Below are 22,457 nucleotides of genomic sequence, written 5' to 3'. Positions count from 1 at the left end.
CACTTCTTCACTGCCTTACCTGCATGTAAAAGCCTTAGCAGAAGGAGGGCTTTCTAACCCCCAAGCAAAGAGGGAAATTTACAATGAGAGAGGATAGAGGAATCTTAAAGCTGTTGAAATGGGACTGGCAAGGTTTATTTTATTGACCAAAATAAATGCTAAGCCATACAGTCGATGAGCAAATGTGAATGTGGGAAAGCTTTCAAAATGCATTAGGGTCCCTAGGCATAGGAATATGGACATCAGCCATGCCTTCAGCCTCTGGGGTAACCTTCCTGTGCTGTCTGCCCAGGTTCACCTTCCACAGGCACACTCACCTGTGCTCCCAGGGGAGGGCGAAGAGCTGCCAAGATGCAGCAGTGAGCAGGTGGGTTGGGTGGCCACATTTCCTGAATGGCAAGTGCTATGAGGTGGGTCCCTGTTCTTCTCTGATGCTTTCTTCTAAAGTGGAACTCACGGGCTCACGTGACCTGCTGCTCTAAGGGGTGCTGCCTGCAAACATAGCCTACCTGAGGAGCTGCCCGTGGTCCAGGGTGCTCAAGAATATCTGCTTAGCGGACAGAAGTAAGAGTGAATGGGGGGCTTTCTGCTGTGACAGATGACAAAAAAGAATTGAAAGGTGACGAGAAGGAACTCGATGTGGAGCTCCATTTCCAGTTCCTATCTGTCCCCTCTCTGGAGAAGCCGTGTCTGGACTGGAAATGAGGTCACAGGAACGGTTGTCTGGTAAAGACCACCACTCCCACCCTTTGGTCCTAGAGCTCCACTGAGAACGTCTCGCCTCACCTTCCCACCTGCCTCGCAGTCTTTATGCTAGGATGATGTTCCCGGGGCAGTTTCCCCCAGGGCTTGTGCTATTCTCGCTCCGTTTAGAATTCGTGCCTGGCTTGAGGCCCATCCTGTACAGGCAGTCAGGAAACGCTTGATGAAGTGTTTGTCAAAATAAGATTTTCAAGGCTCCTCCAGTGTCCTAAGGTGAACCTTCTGGGGGCCATTTCTGGCCACGAAGGCCTGTTCCAGAAGCCCCTGAGTCTCTGGAATCCTCTAAGGAGAGGCACATTGGTCCTCTAAGGAACCTGCCACTGGCTCCCTGGAGGTCTCCTCTCACCTGATGGGTCCTTGGGATATAAATGCCATCTGATTCAAAGGATGGGGAATAGGCACGACATCTCCATGCACTTGGCTCATGTGGGTTGTGGTCTGTTGAATATCAACAGTTATTTATTTCTTTTCCCTCTCTCCCCGCCTGTTTTGGTTTCCACAGAATGAAGCAAACTGTTGGGATAAACTCTTTTGCTTCCAAACTTGTAAATCAGAGGGGAAATTTACTCCCCTCTTGACTCTTAATTCATTTACTTCATCAAAAATGTTGTTTTGGAAGAGCCACTGCCCCAACCCTCAAGTCCTGTGTGCATGATTCCACTGGAAATGACATCTCCTCCTAAAGCCCAGGATCCTGGACAAGCCTGCAAAACCCAAGCTGAGGGCATCTGTGTCTTACCCTTTGTAAGCACCGGCCACAGGGAGTGAGGCCCAGCATGCTTGGTGCCTCTGACTTACCTAAACCATGAACACCCTAACACAAAGCAGTAGCCCCAGTTTCATTGGAATACACAAAGCAGATAATCGAGTTAACCTGTGATGCTTTGGTGCTGGCATGACACCCATTTAGCTGCAAATCGTAATGCAAAGGAGGAAGCCTGGGAAGCTTCACTACAGAAGGAGCTTGGCTTTCAGTTGAGATTAAGGTTACCCCCACCTCACTCCCAGTCTGTCCCTACCTCAGATGTTCTCCTGTAGCAGGAAGTAGGACTTCCTCTGCTGCTTGTGCTTTTAGTGTTGTATCTAAGAAGTCTTTGTTTGCCCTAAAGTCAGAGTTATTTCTTTGCAATCTTCTAGGAATTCTACAGTTTTAGTGCTTATATTATGTTTTATATATGGTATGAGATCCATATGGTAAGTGACTGACTCCTCTGTCTTTTGCTCTCGATATGCAGACCCTTCTTCACCCCATCAAATGGTCTTGGCACCATTGTCAAAAAATAAGAAGGGGAGTGGATATATCTTGGGGGTAGAACACTTGCCTAGAATGCACAAGGCCCTGGGTTCAATCCTTAGTACTGAAAAAAAAAAATCACTCATACTCTCACTTCCCAGACATTTGTCTTACAGGCCTTGCTCAACTGCAGCACTCCTGACATTATAGGGAGCTGTCCTGGGTATTGTAGGGTGTTTAGCAGAACCCCTGGCCTGTACACACAAGATGCCAATATCACTACACACACACACACACCAATTGACTGTAAATGTGAGGGTTTATTTCTGGAATATCAAATATGTCCCATTGTTCTCTATTATCCTCTGATGGCTCGTAAGCTGTATTAACTTTCAAAATTTGAAAGTGACTCCTTTAGTGATCCGACTGAAAAGCTGTTACCTTCGATCTTCGTTCTTTTACTCCTTCATTTAACCTTGAGTGAGTGACTGAATTTTTCAGTTCCCTGGTGTTCTTTCGGTCAGCAGTGTTAAGCACTGGCATTCTTGAATGGTGGTGGCATTTGTACAGTACAGTACTCCTATTTAGGGAGGGCCCCAGGGCTGTCCTTTGAGGCTGTGGTTCCCATCCTATGTGCGTGATGGAGAGATAGAAACCTGGACTAACTCATTGTTTACCACTGTGGCTGACTCGATGGAACCCGGAAGAAGAGAACAGGGGAAGTATAACACCAACTGGTGCCAGAACTGCTAAGACAGGAGGAGGTCTGGGAGAGGTGATCCACCTGTGTTTCAGGAGACGAGAACACTGAGGTGGGATAGAAAGCCACGGACAGGGAGGTCTGGAGCGTGGAGTTTCTCAGTCCCAGGAAGAGGGAACATGTCAACCTGGCCACTTCTGTCAGCCTTTCAGAGCCTCAGCCTGAAAGCTCTTTCTTGATTTGGGAGTGACTGAGCCTGTCCGTCAGCACCTGTGGACCTCTGGCAACCCTGTGCAGAATCCTTGGGGATCAGGGGCTTATTACGGAGGTGATGGCTGTGTGAATCAATAACCTCAGAATATTGAAGCAAAACTGCAGGGAGCAAACCCAAGTTAGTCAAATAATTTAGATAGTGTAGAATTAGGAAATAGGAGCAGCTTTTTTAGAGTCCAGTCGATCTGTACCCTGCACTTGTTTTTGCCTACTTGCTAAAATGTATTTGTGACTCCAGAATCAATCCTCGAAGCGCTTTGGCAGTCATTCACGAACATGTGCAGAGTGGTGAAAAATTTGAGTCACCAGACAGGCACATTCCCAGCTGAGGTTGAACAAGGCCACGAGCTGTTTCCTGTTTCAATTCTCATACTATAAACAAGTGCCCTTTTCATGGTGTATTTAAAGCGAGGTTTTTCACATTTTTGTGCTTTTTCTTGGTGAGTCCACTATTTAAAATGACGGCTGGCATAGTGAGTAAATGCTGTCAACATGCTCATAAGCCCAGGACCACTGTGATGGGCCTTCAGGAGCCTTCTGGAGCCAATGCATGGGAGGAAGGAAGGAAAGATAAGTTTCCTGATTCAGGCATGTGTGAAAGGTCCCTTGGCTGTGATTTCAGTATTAATAAATCAACAATATATATTAAATAAGCTGTCTTTAAACAGAAACAGATTGGTTGACAATTCGGTGACCAGAGGGTTACAGGAACCTAACTGAATTTTACCTAGGATCAATGATTCTGTATTCTGCTAATTCAATAACAAAGGCAAATTATTAGAATCTACCTACCAACGTGTGAGGTCCTGGGTTCAATCCCTAGCACCACACATATGATTTAAAAATTTACACATAAATACATATGTATGTGCATATGTGTGTATATGTACACTTATATACATATACATGTGTATGTACATATATATGTATACATACACTCAGAAAAAAAACCTCTTTACAGTGAATAGTGAGAATTGACTTATTTTTTTATCTATCACATACTAGGCTCTAAGGTATTTGCTCTTAAATGCTATTCCCAAGTTCAGATATCCCCTATGACCACGATTAAAGATAACAGAAGCACAAACACTCGTGGAAGAGTCTGAATACAAGATACAACCTCAACAATCAGAGGGTCTTGAAATGAATAGATGTAAGTGGCTCTCTTGTAATTAAAGGTGGGTGTCCCAGTGGAAATATTAAGAATATTGAGATCTTGAGCAGTTGGTAGGAAAAACCTGACCATCTCACTCAAAGGTGGGCAGAACCCATGCAGGTCTGACTAATGGGCAGCCCGGCCAACAGCTGCAAACTGTTTATACACAATGATTTACTGGATAAGTCCAAGTTTATACGGTTGTGTGGTGTTTACTTTTTTAAATCTAGAGAGGCTAAAATGGCCAACCCTGAGTTTATGAATTAAAAGTTTACACTGTGCAGTGTTCTACCAAAAAAGAAAATAATTAAGCCTCCTTGCCTGATTTCTTCTCCAAAATTATTCTCCTACAGAGGAAAAGAAAAGAAGGGAGAAGAGGGTGGGTCCATATTCATTTGGCGTGGCTGGGATGGTGGGTTGGGCCTTTGTGGACGCGGTCCACTACTCTGGATGAATTAGATATGCCTTCCAGGAGTAAGACATTCATTGCAGCTGCCATTTCTACCCTCAGCATTTCAGATTTCAAATTGTGTTTTGCTTCCCTAATTTGTGCCAAAGGTGTATTTTAAAGCGAGGTTTTTTTAAGGTTTTAGGTACCAACTGACGTCCTGTGTCATCTGCTGTCTGAGGGGGCAATCCACTCAGCGTTTAAATTTAGAGGACTTTTTGTTGTTTTGCTTTTGGTCTCCTGTCTCTGTTATATGTCACCTTGATAAATGAAATGTGATCAATAACTTTAATTTTCATAGCAACACACACATTAACTGTATTAAGTTTAAGCCTAATACATTTAATTTAATTTGATTTTGTAATGAGAGAAGAAAAAGAGGAGAGAATTAAAAGATCTCTTCACCATATCCTAGAGGTACCTAATGTTAATATTGCTGTGTGTGTCTTATAGTCTTCTTATCTGAAGCTTAAAAACATTTAGATGTGTGAAACCTGTCCTGCCTGTAACTCTGCGTAAGTGTGCATTAGGACTTCAGAAAACCTTGAGTTCCTAACCATTCTTCATTGTGGTTGTTTACCAAAGCTTGGGTGAGGGAGGCTCGAGGTTTAAATAGAGCAATGTGGATGTTGGAGGCAGAGAGCCCTGCATTTGTATTCTTGTTTGGATGCTAATTGACCATGTAACTGTGTACTGAGGCTCCATTTCCCCATCTGTAAAATGGGACTAGTACTACCTGTCCAATAAGAGAAGGGCATGCCGTTTGCCCATGGAGAAACACAGCTGATATGTACCACTTTACAATCTGCGTGCCCTTTCTTCCAGGGAGCTAAGCAAACATGTGGGATTGATGTTTTTAAATATTTTTAAATGAGTTCTACTATGGTTTCTTTTGTGGAGAATTTTAAATCATGGAAGCCTGAAGCCATTGAAAGCAGCACTGTAGGATATTAAAAACAACAACAACAACAACAAAAAAAAACCCCACCTCATTGAAAGAGGATTGTTGCTACATGGGAAGGGTCTTCAGTTCCACAGCATCATCCCTGAAGTTAGCAGAACTTGTGTTGCAGACCTCACTTTTAAACATCAATGCAGGGAAAACTATTTTTCCTCATTTATTTGTTTGGTGTTGGTGATTTTGGCTCTCTACCACTGAGCCACATCCCCAATCCTTTTTAGTTTTTGTTTTGAGACAGGGTCTCACTAAGTTGCTTAGGGCCCCACTAAGTTGCTAAGGCTGGCCTTGACCTCATGCTCCTTTTGTCTTAGCCTCCCAATTTGCTAGAATTATAGGCCTGTGCCCCTGGCTACTAGCTTTCCTCATTTCTTGACAAGCACCAATGTCAGATTTGATGACTTTTTCCAGGTTGACTTTCTGCAGCCTGAGTTAATGGGAGCTTTCTATCACTATACCAAATACCCAAGATAATCAACTAATATAAAAAGTTTTATTTTGGCTCCCAGTTTTCAAGGTCACAATTCAGGGACAGGTGGACCCATTGATTTTAGGCCTCTGGTACCAGTGGCAACTGGCAATGGCAAGAAGTATGTAGTGGAGAAAACTGTTCATTCCCACAACCAGGGAATGAAAAACAGAAGAAGATGAAAGGATCAGATCCCAGAGTCCCTCTTGGAGGACATGCCCCACCCCCCAGGCCTAAAGACCTCCCACTAGGCTCCACCTTCTAAAGGCGCCACCATTTCCCAACAGCGCCACCTGAAGACCACACCTTCAACACATGAAACTGGGTACACTTAAGATCCAAACCATGGCAGGGTATCTCCAGGTCTTCTGGGCTGTTTCTTTCCATGAAGCATTAAATACTGGTGGGTATTGTTTTCTGCTAAAACTCTGTGGCTTAATTACCACTTATTTCCCTGCAGCTTTCACTTTACAACAACCTGGGATTTTCTCCAGACTTTGTTTTGTGCACCCTAAGCATTTTCACACTGTCGCTCATGAACTCGCATAATTCTTGTACTCTGTTGTCAGGGGCCAATTTCTTTTATGTGTTTTCCCATGTTCAGTTTTATGACCAGGCTCAGTATAATCCAAATCAATTGGTAAAAGCAGTAGCCCTCAGTCTACCTATGTGTAAGCATCATTAATAATGAACAATAATAAACAACTGCCCCTTTGTTTTCTTATTTATTTATTTATTTTGCATTACAGTTCTGCCCCTTTGTTTTCTAGTTAAAAAAAAAAATCATTGCACCTTGGAAAATTTAAAACACAATTATTGGACTGCTGCTGTTTGCTTTCTGATTCCCTAACAATGTGTGTTACCTAACTAGAGTGGAAATTCAGGTCTGCCCGCTCCCCTGAGGAGAGAGGCTGAGGCCAGGGGAAGTGTTTATGAGGCATTTAAGGTCTGCTGGTTCAGCAACAATGCCCATGGTAAGCCCTTGGGACCGCAAGCTCAGCAAATCTGGCTGTATTGTATCTCCCTTCCCCTCCCAGGCCACTTCTCCAGGACATGGACATCTGATTGTTTCTAATTGATTCATTGACCCAGAGAGGCTGCCGCCTGGGCTGGGCAGGCACTGTGAGTGGGTGTCTGGCTGTGTGGGCATGCCACCAGGGCTATGTAGAAGTGCTCCATCTTCTCACTGGTGAACTTTCAGTGGCAATCCCCAAAGCATTTTTAAGTAAAGCTAGAATCGTGACCTTGAACATACTGAGAAGCCAGATCACATCCTTTCTGGTGGTCACTTTGCTCTTTCTACTAGTCTGCTTTTCTGGGTTATGATGTTCCCCTGCAAAAAAAAAAAAAAAAAAAAAAAAAAGCTTCTTGAGGCCAAAAACCATTTTATTTATTTATTTTTCTTCTTCTTTTTTTTTTGGTGGGGGCCAGGTACCAATGATTGAACTCAGGAGCACTTAACCACTGAGCCACATCCCCAGCCCTATTTTGTATTTCATTTAGAGACAGGATCTCACTGAGATGCTTTAGTGCCTCACTTTTGCTGAGGCTGGCTTTGAACTCATGATCCTCCTGCCTCAGCCTCTCGAGCAGCTGGGATTACAGGTGTGTGCCACTGCACCCAGCTGATTTTTTTCTTTCTCTTTCTCTATTCCTCAACCTTTGCCAAACATGCTGCATGTTTCCAAATAAAAAGAGACATGTAGAGCTGGGTGCCATGGTGCACATCTGTAATCCCAGAGATTTGGGAGGCTGAGACAGGAGGATCATAAGCTTGAAGCCAGCTTTAGCAACTTAGCACAACCCTTTCTCAAGGGCTAGGGTTGTGGCTCAGTAGTAAAGCTCTCACCTAGCACAAGCAAGGCCCTGGGTTCAATCCTTAGTACATTTATTTTATTAATTTATTTATGTGGTGCTATGTCCAACTACAACTAAAAAAAAATATTTTTTAAAAACCAAAGAAGGAGAACTATCCTTCTAAAAAATAATAATAATAATCTGTCTCAAAAAATGAAAAGGGTTGGGAATACAGCTTAGTGAAAAAGTGCCCTTAGATTTAATCTCCAGTACAAATGATGATGATGATGATGATGATAATTATTATTATTAGACATGTGGTATGGAACCCAGGATCAGCGTGCGGAATTAAGCAGAGTCTCCAGATTATAGCCCCAGAATTGCACCTCTCTGCAGAGGCGGCCATGTGAGTTTCCTCTGTGCCTCCTGGTAGGGACCAAAGGAAGGAGAGTCTTGTGTCTGAGTGCTAGACCAGTTTTATTTTTACCTTTTTAATAGAAACCTCTGATGATATCCTCCCCCTGTTGCTCCCCTGAAGGAAGATAAGAATGATCATCAGTAGCAACTAGCAGTTGCAGCAAAGCAACACCAAGAGTTGGCTTCACACTACTTTGATTTTGACATCAATAAAGAGGGTGTTTTGGTTTTCCTCTTTAAGAACAGGAGGGGAGGGGTCAGTCTTAATGAAATAGGCCCCTGAGCTGTTGTCCCTGGCCCTCTGCCAATTCCTTTCCCTCTGAGACACTTTGTGGAAGTGCAAGGAGCCCTCAGTTGGGGGCAGCATGCAGCTTGGTGGGTGAACAGTGCCTTGATGGAGAACAGGTGCCCTTCCTCAGGTGACTACAGCCCGTCCTGTGGCATGGTGCTGGCAGGCTGAGTCAGCTGGGTTTAGCCTCCTGCCTATAACCAGCTGTTGCCATATAGCACTTGCCCCACACCCATGGGACCTCATAGAAGGGGAACAGCAGCACCAGCCCCCCTCCTCTAGCCACCAGCACCATAGCACCATGACTTGCATGTCTCCCAGGAGTTGTTGAGAGGCAGGCAACAGAGGCTAGATGGCAGGATTCCTAGGGTCCCTGCTGAGGTAAGCCCTGGGGTGTCTGGGTAGTAGGGGGTGTCTGTCCTGAGTACAGGGAGAACAGAAGTGCAGAGAGCTGTCATGGGCAGTGGGGCGCCTGGAGAGCCAGCTTCCGCAAGTGTGGCCAGTGGGGGCTGGCCCTCCCCAGCCTTGCGCCAAGTGCCCAGCATTCCTTAGAAGGCTCCAGGTTGTTCAAACATATCCCTCTGCCAGAAGAGCTTTCCTCTGCTGGGAAGCTCCCATCCCTCCTCCCGTGGCTGACCCACCAGCACTTGCCAGAGCTCCTAGCCTCTCCACACCGCCTCTTGCTCACTGTGTGGTCCTATGCTGCATTTGTGCCTCCTGGTGTGTGTGATTCCTTTTCCCCTCTTAGGGCAAGATCCTCAGGTTCTCACAGGTGTGCATGGAGGTGCGGAAGTTGGTCTGTGGGGCTTGTCCTCACTGATGGCTTTGAGGCCATCCCTCTCCCAGCGTGTGCTCTCTCTGCTCCACAGGACTCCCAGTCCTGCTGTGTCTGGAGAATTACTGAAGTTTTTGTTTGAACATGCTACGCAGCCTTCCCTTGCCTGCTGTTCATCAACCCCGAGGTCATCAGACCCTCACAGGACCAGAATTAGAATGATGCAAAAGGTGCCGAGAGTGTAGAATTTAAGGAGTTTCTCCTCCAAGGCCTTCAAATACGAGATCAGCCTTTAAAAGGAAGAGCTTCCTAATCTTTGCACACTGGACACCTTGCTTTGCTGCTCCCAGCCCTGAGCACTCAAGTTGCACAGATTAGTTTAGGATCTCACCACTGAGTAGTACCAGGGCAGGAGACCCTGGGGAAATCTCTGAACCTTTTCTCTGTGAACCTCACTTTTCCTCTTCATCCTGAGTAATGAGGATTAAATTTGATGATATTTATAAACCATTTCACCCAACACTTGTCAGATAGTAAATGCTTGATAGATGTTTGTGACTGCCACTCTTATTATTGGGTAAACATAAAAGTATCATAAGCAAACTAATCCCAGATGAGCTTTGGACTTGCAGGTCCAACCCTGTGGCAGCAAAGGCCCCACTTGCCCCTCTCTTGATCTTGATCATGCGTGATACCATGCAGACATGCCCAGGAGGTCAGGGCCTCCCAGGTTCTGAAGAGGATGTGTTTTGTGTCTCTGCTGCAGGAATTGCTTACTTAGGAGGTGTGTGCAGTGCTAAGAGGAAATGTGTGCTTGCCGAAGACAATGGTCTCAATTTGGCCTTTACCATCGCTCATGAGCTGGGCCACAAGTAAGTATCAGAAATCTGCTTTCTTTAAATTCCTTTCTGAACACAATTTTCTTAACTTGAATTATGGAAATTTTATAATGGTGCTTTTGCTGCTTCTGCATCAAAGGGCTTAGGCCAGGGTTGGGTTGTGGTTCAGTAGTAGGGCACTTGCCTAGCATGTGTGAAGCACTGGGTTTGATTCTCAGCACTATATATAAATAAGTAAAATAAGCTCCATTGACAACTAAAAAAAATATTTTAAAAAAGGACACTTAGGTTATATTTTCTTTCCACCAGTTTCACAAAATCTAACTTTTTGAATGTAGAGTTTAGAGTCTTAATTTTAAAGAATTAACAGCAACTGCCTTCACATTCGGAAGTTCTTCCCTTTAGGATAAAATAACTCTAGAACCTCAGACCACAGAGATGCCTTAAGGAGAATCTGAGTCAATCTCCTCCTCTTTTCGGAGGAAGAAGGAGAGGGACAGAGGGTTTTGCAGTCACCTGCATGAAGTTTTAGAGGGAGAAAGCCAGAAGACTCTACCACTGTGACCTGCAAGTTTAGCTTAGGTCCTGGAGTGGATGTCTGTTTTATGTTCTTCTGAAAGAAAAACCGATGACTGCATAAGAACTTTTAAAAAATTAAATTGAGGGGGCCAGAGTATGCAGAACAGTGGGAAAATTTTATATTGGGTTGTATAAAACATAATTAAATGAAAATCTAATTCCTGAGGGAAAAATATTATAAAAGTTTCTAATGAACTACACAAGAAGATGCCTGAGGCCTTAGCTGTTAAGTCTAGCTTTTGCCAAGAGGAAAGCTAATGTCTAAGACGGAGAATAAAAGCAACCGTTTACCTCCAGTGCCAGCTATATCTATGGCTTTACTTTTTGTTTTGTTTATCTGATCCCATTTTAATTTTTCTCCACTTCTGTGCAGGGGGTTGGATAGTTGGCTTTTCTGGATGGTTGGGCTTCACGGTGTGGGCACAGAGAGTAAAAATAATGCCGTATGGATGTGATGTGCATAACACAGGAACATGTTACGTCCCAGGATTCAGCAAAGCAAGATGAGCACAGTTGTCTCTTAAGTACACCATCACTACAGCTTGATACTATTTAAAAAATATGGCTGACAACGCTTTTCCTATCCTACTTTTGAATTAAGTACAATTGCATTTATATTAAGACCTCTAACCTGTTAAAAATCTGTGCCCAACAGTGACATACTGGGAGTAAAAAGAGCATAAATCAAAATAGCTTTGGCAAGCATCTTCTGACTATCAAAATACCCAGCCAGCCCATCAGAGTACCTAGGAATCTGTTCCCTGATTGTTATAAGAATGTAGAGCTGTCGGAACATTTGTCATCATCCAGCTGGTGATGGATCTTTGAATAGTGGCTTTAAAAATCAGACAATGTGAGCTGTTGCTTCATGAGCTGTAACATCCAAGGCAGCTGGGATGCTGCAGCATGATCCATACTGGAGTGCTGTTTGCACACGTGTGTGGGCACATGTGTGGGCACTCACACTGCATGGAGGTCTTTTCTCCTTGGACTTTGGGAACACAGAGGCCATTTTCTCCTTGACAGCCTGGGATTGTGCTGGATCAAACACTGGCTCATTAGTACAGGAGGTCTGCATAGATGAATGGTTAGATTCAGTTATAATTTAGTACCCTTTAGCTATAGTCCATTTAGAATTTCTTAGAGGACTTTTATAGCTTGCTATTGAACTCTAATTACCTACAAAAACAAACACCGTATTGTTAATCAAAGCCAATAAATCCTGCCAGCATTTGGCCCTTCCCCAGTATGGTGATTACGATTTTCCCAGGGAAGCCTCTTGTCTCTGATTAGTCTCAAGTGTTTGGAAGCAGATTCCTCCACATCCTTCCCATCCACAGGCTACACTCTGGTCATCCTAGCTCAGGACAGCAGGCAAGCCCAGGTGGACTGCTTGAAAAGGTCAAGACCTATACTTCCAGCAAAACCAAGGGCCAAACTTCTCAAATACGAAACTTGAAAACTGGTTCATATTTTGGAATAAAGTGGAGAAATTTTACTCCAGCTTTCCGAACATAGGTTAAGAAAGACTTCAGCCAACTTGCCCACTGGTTCCTCACCTACAATACCCATAGAGAAGAGCATCCCTTCTGATGAATGGGTGTGTACCTTTGCACCTGGGCACACAGACATGTAGCTCTTCTCAGTTACCCAGCGTGCCTGGTGTCAGGACCCACATGAGCCACTGCCCTCAGCTCTGAACATCAGGAGGAAAATCCACTTTCCGTGTGAGTTACATGTTCCATTTATTAAATGAGGAGTGAGTTGCATAAGATAACAGGATTTTGTTTCTTTGGCCATCAGACAACATAAAGCTAAATCAAGAGCTCACTTTCAGCAGTTAACACATCTGCATCCTGTAATTGGACTTTCTTTCCTCTTTCTAGTGTTTCTTTGTATGCATAGTTTTAAAATAGTTGAAACATAATTTATTTGGTACTGTAAATTGACTTCCATCCAATTTGCAATCAAATAGGACTTAAACTATAAATCAAACATTCTTGTCACGGAAATGTCAATAGTGCTGCTTTGGACTTGAATTAATAATTATTAGTACATGTCTAAGTCAATTCAGATCTCTCATTGAGCACCTACTATGTGGTAGGTACTGGGTCCGATGCTCTGCATTCATTATGCTATTCAATCAGCCCTATGAGGTAGGTAGGTATTTAGCTTTTACTTTGTAGGTTAGGAAACTAACATTGATTGTTTTTTAAATATCAAATTGTATACTTTATTTATTTTTATGTGGTGCTGAGGATCAAACCCCATGCCTCGCACATGCTAGGCAAGTGTTCTACCACACTACCCCAGGTCCTAGCATTGATTTCTATTTTTTAATTATAGTTTCTACTTAGCATGTTTGGAATTTCTAATGTGATAATATATGTGCAAACTACTTTACTTTGAAGTAAAACCCCAAATTACAAGAGTTAAGTAAAAAAAGAGAGAACTTGTTGGATATCTAAAATCCAAGGTGCATCTGTTTAAGGGAAAGAAATGCTGCAGAGTACTTCAGACTAGTTGGCCAAAGAGAGCACATGCGTTGTCAAAAGGGACTCAAGGACTGTAAATGAGTTGGACACCTTTCTGACACTCTGCCTCAATACAAGAGTGGGCTGACGAAGCCTCCAGGCTGCCGAAGACGGGGGCTGCCGTAGACCAGGGGCTGCAGATCCTGGTGCGGGCTGTTGGCAGAAGCCTGCTCTGTGTTGCTGCCTGGAGCAGGAGTTGGCCCTGAGCAGCAGCCAGGCTGACAACAGGTTCAAGGTTGTAAATGAGCATCCATGACCTCAGTTGCTTGCTTCCCCAGGAAAGTCTATCCTGGTTGACAGATACCTGCTACCTTTTGATTGCCCTGGTAAATAGAAATGTTGGCAGTGTAAGTTTGGGGGAGGACACTGTCACCCTGTCCTATTGTGATTGTTTGAGAAACCCACCTGAAACGAATGTGTCTTAGGTACTGTACAGTGGCTCCACTCCAAGTTGTACTCATGCAGTCTCTCTTGCATTTCTTCATTTGGAAAGTGACAGAGCCTGGACCTAGAAAGATGGCTACGGTGAGCCCCGTGCCCTTCCGAGGGCTTTAGTACCAACTGCTCTTTATTAGGGTGGAATCAATAATATGACAGCAGTTGCTTGGGAGGTCCATCTGAACCAAGCTTCTTGCTCTCTACAAACCAGACAGGTGTCTTGTAGTGGAGGCCAGAGTTCAAGAAGCTGATCAAGATTTGGTTTTAGAGAGAAAGAGGGAAAATTGGAAGCAAGCATTTGTTTCAGGCCTGTGCTTTTGAGGCTCAATCATAACTGATCTTGGGAAAGATGGTCCCCCAGTGATGGATGGAAGCTCAGGTCTCTGCTGACTGCCAATGAGGGAAAAAAAAAAAAGATAATCAAGGGATTCCTTCCCATATCAAAGTGTCGGTAGTGACTTTAGTATGATCTTCAAATGACTGGATATAATATGTCTGTTGGAATTGCACAATATGTCCATATGAATGTATTCTATGACGTGGATATCATATGTAATAGAACATATCCTATGTTCACATGGAGGTAGAGTACATCTTATGATTCAGAAGTTATAGTGTAAAAGAGAACAGATGGTTCTGCAGAAGTTGATAAGAATACTATCCGTGCTGAGGGAAGTGGTGACCTATTGATATAGCACAGTTAGGCCCAGGAGAGGCACATGGCTGGTGAGAGCTCCCCTGGTGCACTTGGAGGCCTGGGAATCAGAGACTCAGCACCTTGTGCATGCAGGATGCTTCTCTATCAAGTAAAGCAGCAAGTTCCTGGGAAATGTTGAAAGACAGGACCCTCAAGATAGGTGGTGGGGTTGCCAGGTGAGGCAGGGCTTCAATTAATGCATATACACTCATGGGGAAAAAACAAAAGCTTTCCCTCTGCAGAAAATAATTCTGCTATACTGAATTTAGGAGGCTTTCTCAGATTCACATAAGCCTGGGCTGGATCAAGGCTGAAGAGATGCCTACTTTGAGGGCCAGTCCAAAGCCTATCATCTCTCTAACCAGCTGAACTGTAGAGGTCCTGCAGTGACACAGATGCCATGCCATCAACTTCCTTCTGCCTGTCCTGAGGGCAAAGGTTGTGCTTCCTCTTCCTGGGGTACTTCCTGGCATCCCTACACCCTTTCTCGGGTCAAAGAACTGTTCTCTTTCCATTCTAGAATTTACCTCTCCCCTGATTGGCAGGCTCAGCAGGTGGTTTATGAATATTCATCTCTCTATAGACGTTTGGAATTGCCTATGATGACGCAAGCTGCAGGAGATGAGGACGTTTAGAAATGCCAATGGCCCTGCCTCACCTGAGAGCCACTAAATCACGGGCTCTGAAGGAGGTGGCTTAGGAAGCCTCCCCAGGAAGTTCCCTGTGTCCTAGATGAAAGCCTCAGCTGATGTGATGTTGAGGGGTCTCATCATTGCTCTTAGTGTCTACTGTCACCTTCTGGCTTCTGTCTCTTGCTCCCACATCCCTGTCCTTCCAGGCCTCCCTCTGAATTGAGCCACAGTGGTGCTGAAAATTATCTCGCCTTCCTGGCCCCTGATGACCTCTGTTTGTCACCCTGAATGCTGTGTGTTTCCTCTCTTCTGAGTGCTCCTCTAGCCAGGTCTGCTCAAGACAGTCTCAGTCTTGTCTCTCAGTCTCATCTCTCATCTGACATCTCCCTAGATACCGCAGTGAGGACACAGCACAGAGCATAAAATGACCTGACCTGTGTGCAGAGTGACAGGTGGTGGAAGAGGGAGGAGCAGAGGGAGAGGGATGGGTAGGGCCCCCCAGAGTCTCACCTCTAGAGAGGTAAAGGTAGAGAATACACAAGGCTACCAAGGAGAGGAGCACAGGGCTGGGACTTTGAGATACAGATGCAGTGATAAGGTGCAAATATGGCCATCTAGTCCTCACGTGGATGCCTTGCAGATACTCAGAACAACGTGCACGGACATGGTCTCAACCATGTGTGGCTCATACCTGGGTTCCCAGACCTATACAAATGCTCTGGGGCCCCCTGAAGCTGACCTCCCTGTTCTGGAAGCACTGTCCCACTGTCATGACTGGGAGGATTGTAGAAACCTGAGCAGAGCTGGGGACTTAATGCTCAGTAGTAGAGCATTGTCAGGTGCCCCATGTGTGATAGGGTATCCATGGCCCCAGACACATCCACAAGGGAAGCTTCTCCAGCAGAGAGATTATCAAAAGTGGATCCAGTCACTCTGGAGGCTTCCAGCCAGGAAATGAGAGCTTGCAAAGATGAGTTGAGGACAGGTGATGTTGAGAAGAACATCTCAATGACCATGTGCCTGAGGACATGCCCTCTTGGCAAGCAGCTCAGACATGAAGGGATTCTGTCCCTGAAGCATGGTGCATGGATGGGAGGTGGATGCATGTCTGGAGCAGAGCCAAGGGGAGGAGAGAGCAGTGTGGGGGAAACGTTCTCATAACTGGAGTTGACATAGTTCAATCGAAAAGGAATTGTCCTAGTCCCAGGGCAGGAAGGAAGGCAAGTCATAATCCAGATGTGTGAAGCGTGGAAATGCTCATCTGTGATTTGTATTAAGAATGAGCTGCCAGGCCCAGTGCTGGGGAACACAGAGAGGACACGGGACAGGTCGTCTGCCAGCAGACTGGGCGCAGCTACTCCTGCCCTGAGTTTCTGGTCTGGGTACTCCACCTGGTAGGCACAGTGTAGGTATCAGATGGGCCAGCCTTTTTTGAGGAAGGTTCTACGGAGAGAGAATTTCTGGAAATGTCATAACTGTTTAGAAATCCTGGGGGTGTACTTTAGTTCTAGCTGGAGTTAGGGCAGCTGGGTTCACTCAGGGTTTGGCCTTCCTGGAGGAACAGAAAAGGGGGCATCTTCCTCTTGGAAGGCTCACCCTCAGTTCCCAGAGCCTCTGGGAGGCCTTCTTGTCCCCACTCAAGGGTGAGCATGGGTGGAAGCTGCCTTGAAGGGCTCTCAGGTTTCCCACGGAGGGGCTTGGAGTGATTCCTAAGTATCCTTTCCTCTGTGCTTGGCCCCTGCATCAAAGTCGTTATGTAAGTATCCGCTGGATGTGGCTTTCTTACCCAAATTCCAGAGGTATACAAAACACGCTGGCATCCCATTCTTTTATTTGTGTATTTTATCTATTTTTAAAATTTGGCTGCCAAGAATGGCTGGGTTTTTCCCATTAATTGACTCACCGTGAACTTCATGGCACCTCAACTGATCTGGAATGACCTGTGACTCTGGAGGATTCCGAGCGGCCATCCCCCTCTCTGTTGCCTGCTTTCCATCTTTCTTCTCCCCTCTTTCTCCCACATAAACATGAGCAGGATTTCCTTCTGTCTCTTCCCTAATGGGGGATTTTTTGAACTGGAGTCGTCACAACTATCAGATCAGCAAGGACACATTGCAACTGTTGGCCCCATTTAAATGCCTCTCCTGCAATCCACAGCCATTCCTCCTCCTCCAGCATTCTCAGGGGTGGTGGGGAAATGGCAGTGCTTTCTTTTGGAGTCTTATTTACACAGAATCCTCCGAGAGGAGAGAATATTTCCTTCAGTGGTCTGGAAACCCTGGAGTCTCTGTCCTCAAGAAGACCTTGACCACAGCCTTCCCCATCTGATCTCTGCCAGCTCAGAGGGAGAAGAAATAAACAAAGAGAAGGCCATTAAAAGCTCGTCAGCACCAGGCAGATGTGGTCCCACCTGTGCATGGAGCGGCGTGGCCCGGCAGCTATTGGCTGGACGTTATCACTGCAATGGAAAATCCAGCTGCATGGAGGCTCCCTCTGCCCCAGAATGTCATTACTGTAATAAGGAAGGTTACAAAAGCTGTGCTGGTGTTTGTCTTTACCCTAGGAGTTCTGTGTGTTTAATTGTCGAGTGGATCGCCTTGCCTGAAACAAAGTCATCCAAGATGGTGTGTGAGGAGACGGGAGGAAAGTAGAGTTTGGCTCAAGAAGCAGATTCTGAAATCCCCTCAGAACTTCCTTACATTGCAGACTCTGCCAGGAATTAGATGAGATCCAATTTTCTCGTTAGATTGCCAAAGCTTCTGGCAGCTTCAGCCAAGTGGCTTTTCTCATGGTTCTTGGGGCTGGAAGGGACGTCCGGAGTCATCTTAGCATCATTTTGCAAGTGAAGTGGTGAGATGCATCCCTTCCCATGGCTCCAAGTGGCCAAGTGGAGGCTTGGGCTAGAACCTCAGGCTGAAATATGAAGCCCTTTCCACACATGAACAGAGCCTGGTGGATTCATGTACCCTCACTCAGACACCTTCTGCTGACATTGCTACATTTCTAAGTCCCATGGGAAGTGGCAGGCATGTGATCTGATGCAAATCTCTCCACAACCATTCTCGCAGGTGCTTGGTTTCATACCTGCAATTCTTGTTCATTTATTGCCCACTGCTGATGGAAAATTCAAAACCAAATACTTGAAGAACCCTGCATATGCTGAGATCCCAGGGACTTTGCAACCAGCCCATTCTGTGGAACATGCTGGGAAAGGGTCCTCCTCATCCTTGTCTATTTGAGGACACAGAGAACATGATTGCACCTTGCATGCAGGTGATGGGTTGGCCAAATGATTGCAACAGAAAGCACTGATTGAAGGACCTGAAGGATCTGGTCCAGCCACAGGTTCTTGTACTTTATTACTGACATCTGAGCAGAACATGATAGTTGCTACAGCTGGCATTTGGATCTGGGAATGGCATCTCTCAGGAAAAATATCAGTCAGTCAATGCTATGGAATGAAGGAAGTTATGATTTTCTAGCAAGTCATGGAAAAGGTTCAAAACACATCATCTTGCTAAACATAGCCATACTTCCATGGTTTGTGCCAGGGAGTCTCTAGGATTCTCTAAACCTTACTTAGGGTTATCATCAGAGAAGGAAAATAAGGTTGGGTATTTTGAGCTGAACGAGAAAATTTTGGGGTTGTCAAGGTCCCTGGTGATGAGGAGATCCCAGGTAGCTGCTACAGAAGCAGGGCCCAATTCTCCTGGGATGTGTGACCTTGGGAGACTGAACTTGAATCTGCATCATGGCCACAGCTGCTTCAGCTTTTGACCAGGTGGATTGTTAAAGAGGATAATGTAGCAGTGGCCTTCAGAAGTCAGACTTCTGAGGATGGAGCAGATCCAGTAGGACCCCTGCCATGAGAGTAAAACCTCTGAAGCCCCTGCTGCTGACAAAATCTTGTATAGTTTGGTTTCTTCTCAGAGAAGCTTTCAGCTACATCCTTCCTTCCAGAAAGAAGCATGTGCTTCATTGGTAATCTACACCTGATGAGCCTACAGTTGGAGATACTGGTGGCTCTGTAGGGAGACAGGAGTATTTGGGTTAATTATGGACCTTCTCAACATTGTGGCACTTGCTCCACAGTCACCCAGGGGTGGCAGAAGTTGTGTGCCAGATGCAGGAGTAGTCTACTAAGAGAAAAGTAGCCAACTTCCTGCTGGCTGCCTGATCCACATGGATTTTAGCTTACTTCACAAACCAGCTTCCCTAAGCTCCCCGTTTCCCCCACTCCCTGCTGAACTGTCCTTTCTCATTGCCAATTATCGCCTCAAATTCTCATGTCCCATGCCCAGTTCAGAATCTGGCAAAGAAGAGTGAGGAAGCCCCATATTTAGTACTGCCCAGACTGGAGAGGAACCATAAAGCTGCATCTACTGCCTTGCTCTTTACAGTGTGGTCTGAGAACTAGCACCATCAGTATCACCTGAGAGCCTCTTAGAAATGCAGGGATTCAGGCCCACCAGGGTAATTTTTATGCACATGATAGTTTTAAAAGAAGGGTTAAAACATATTAAAGGGGTACCATTTTCTGTCTGCCTCATCTCAGGTCATGCTTGCGCCCAGCTGCATGCTGAAGCTGTGGTTGCATATACAGTAATGAATCACTTAGCAGTGGGGATACCTTTTGAGAAATGCATCATTTTTTATCATTGTGGGACTATCACAGAGTGCGCTAACATAGTCCACGTGTCAGCATGTGGCCTGTTGATGCAGTGAAGAGATGTGGTAAACATGAGATTCACGAAGGTTGGGACAGCATTGGTGGCATGCTTGTTATGGTAAACTTTACTTTTTATAAGTAGGAGTATAATCTAAATTAACAAGTATAGTATCATCAATATATAAGCAGTAACATTGTTGTTTATTATTGTTATCAAGTATTAAGTTCTATACCGGATTGTCATACTGCTGTATCATGGGCAACAAAGTAGGTTCATTCAGACCAGCATCATTACCAACATGTGAGTAAGGCATTGCATTGTGATAGCTATGATGTCACTAGGTGGTAGGAATTTTTCAGTTCCATTAAAATCTTATGGGCCAGGCTCCGTCTCAGGGTGTCCCCCACTGAACACCATACCCACCCTGGAGCCCAAGCCCAGGCCTAGGATCGCCCCACCCAGGCCCTGGCCCAGGACCACCCTCCAACCAGCAGACCCAGGCTGGAGCCCAGGCTCAGGCCTAAGACCACCCCCAGTAACCAGCAGACCTATGCCAGAGCCCAGGTCTAGCCTGCCTCCATCTTGGGACACTGAAGCCATTGCCATAGCACTCCACGTACAGTAGCCTCCATCTTGGGACAACAGATAGGGCCTGGAGGCAGCTGCATCTCTGAACAGGCAGCCCATTCTTTTAGCCTCATCTCTGAAAGTGGTAGTATCCATCTTGGGACACCCCCACTGCTATCTTGAGTTACTTCTGCTATTGCTGCGACCATCTTTAGTTGTAGAAGCATTTATTGTGGGACACCGGCTTGGGTCTAGAAGCCCAACACCAAGGTGAGGTACAGGTAATCTGCAGGAAGAGTATAGGATAGAAACTGTAATATCTCAGTTCCATACTGCAAGAAAGAAGGACACATAGACAACGTGAAAAACAAGGGAGGAAAGTGCCCCAAACAAACCAAGATACTACAATAATAGAATGTATGGACAGTGCAGCTGATGAAATGTCAGAGAAGGAGTTCAGAATATACATAATTAAAATGATCTATGAATTAAAGAATGTCCTAAGTGAGCAAATACAGGCAAGAAGTGATCACTCCAACAAAGAACTAAGGGAGCAAATAAGGAAACCATTGATAACCCCAAGAAAGGGATACTGGAGCAAATACAGGTAGCAAAAGATTACTTCAAGAAAAAGAAATTCTGAAAAAAATCATATCTTTGAAATGAAGGAAGCAATAAATTAAAAACTCAAAGAAAGCATTACCAACAGACTAGATCATTTGGAAGATAGAACGTCAGATAATGAAGACAAAATATGCAATTCTGAAAATAAAGTTGACCACACAGTGAAGATGGTAAGAAACCATGAACACAACATCCAAGAATTATGGGATAACATCAAAAGACCAAATCTAAGATTTATTGAGATGGAGTAAGGCACAGAGATTCCAGCCTCAGGAATGTACAAGCTCTTCAATGAAATAATATCAAAAAATTTCACAAACATGAAGAGTGAATTGGAAAATCAAATACAAGAGGCTTACAGGACACCAAATGTACAAAATTACAACAGATCTACACCAAGGCACATTATAGTGAAACTGCCTAGCATACAGAATATGGATAGAATCTTAAAGGTACAAGAGAAAATAATCAGATCACTTATAGGGGGAGACCAATTAGGATATCTGCAGATTTTTCAACCCAGACCCTCAAAGCCAGGAGATCCTGGAACAACATAGACAAGCTCTGAAAGAAAATGGATGCCAACCAAGAATCTTATATCCAGAAAAATTAAGCTTCAGATGTGATGACAAAAACATTTTATGATAAAAAAAAAAGTTAAAAGAATTTACAGTGAGAAAGCCTGCACTACAGAGCATTCTCAGCAAAATATTCCAGGAGGAGGAAATGAAAAACAACAATGAGAATTATCAAAGGGAGGAACTACACTAAAATAAGGGCCAAGTCAAGTGAAAAACCAAAAATAAACCAAAATGGCTGGGAATACAAATAATATTTTAATAATAACCCTGAATGTGAATGTCCTAAACACATCAATTAAAAGACATAGATTAACAGGTTGGATTTTTTAAAAAAGACCCAACAATATGCTGTCTTCAAGAGACTCATCTCAAAGGTAAAGACATCCACAGACTGAAGGGGAAAGGGTGGGAAAAAACATACCACTCACATGGACCACATAAATAAGCAGGAGTTTCCATCCTTATCAGTTAAAGTGTGCTTCAAACCAAAGCTAGTGAAAAGGGATAAAGGAAGACATTTCATACTGCTTAAGGGATTATACATCAAGAAGACATAACAATCATAAATATCTATGTCCCAAACAGTGGGGCATCTATGTGTATCAAACCCTTCGCAACTACAAGAACCAAATAGACTACAACACAATAACGCTGGGTGACTTTAACACACCTCTCTCACCACTGGATGGTCTTTCAAACAAAAACTAAACAGACTATAGAACTCAATAATACAATCAGTAAGTTAGATTTAACAGACATATATAGAATATTCCATCAATGAGTGAATATACTTTCTTCTCAGTAGCACATGGATCCTTCTCCAAAGTAGACCATATGATATGCTACAAAACAAGTCTTATTAAATACAAAAAAAATAGATACTTCCCTGCATTCTATCTGACCATAATGGAATGAAATTGGAAATAAGTAATAAAATAAAAAAATAGAAGCTACTTCAATACCTGGAGACTAAGCTATAAACTATTGAGAAACACATGGATAACAGAAGACATCAGGG

At 44.4% G+C, this 22,457-nt stretch overlaps 1 protein-coding gene across 1 annotated transcript in view; it reads left to right on the top strand.

Moving 5' to 3' along the window:
* Adamts17 (ADAM metallopeptidase with thrombospondin type 1 motif 17) overlaps nt 1-22,457 on the top strand; it is a 347,529-nt gene that overhangs the window by 138,483 nt on the left and 186,589 nt on the right. Inside the window, exon 8 of the mRNA XM_078051258.1 lies at nt 10,045-10,150. Within this exon, the coding sequence (XP_077907384.1) occupies nt 10,045-10,150 (106 nt within the window). The remainder of the gene's footprint in view (nt 1-10,044; nt 10,151-22,457) is intronic.

This window comes from Ictidomys tridecemlineatus, chromosome 5, assembly GCF_052094955.1.
Source record: "Ictidomys tridecemlineatus isolate mIctTri1 chromosome 5, mIctTri1.hap1, whole genome shotgun sequence".
Classification (NCBI taxonomy): Eukaryota; Metazoa; Chordata; class Mammalia; order Rodentia; family Sciuridae; genus Ictidomys; species Ictidomys tridecemlineatus.
This window is presented reverse-complemented; position numbering and strand designations above follow the sequence as displayed.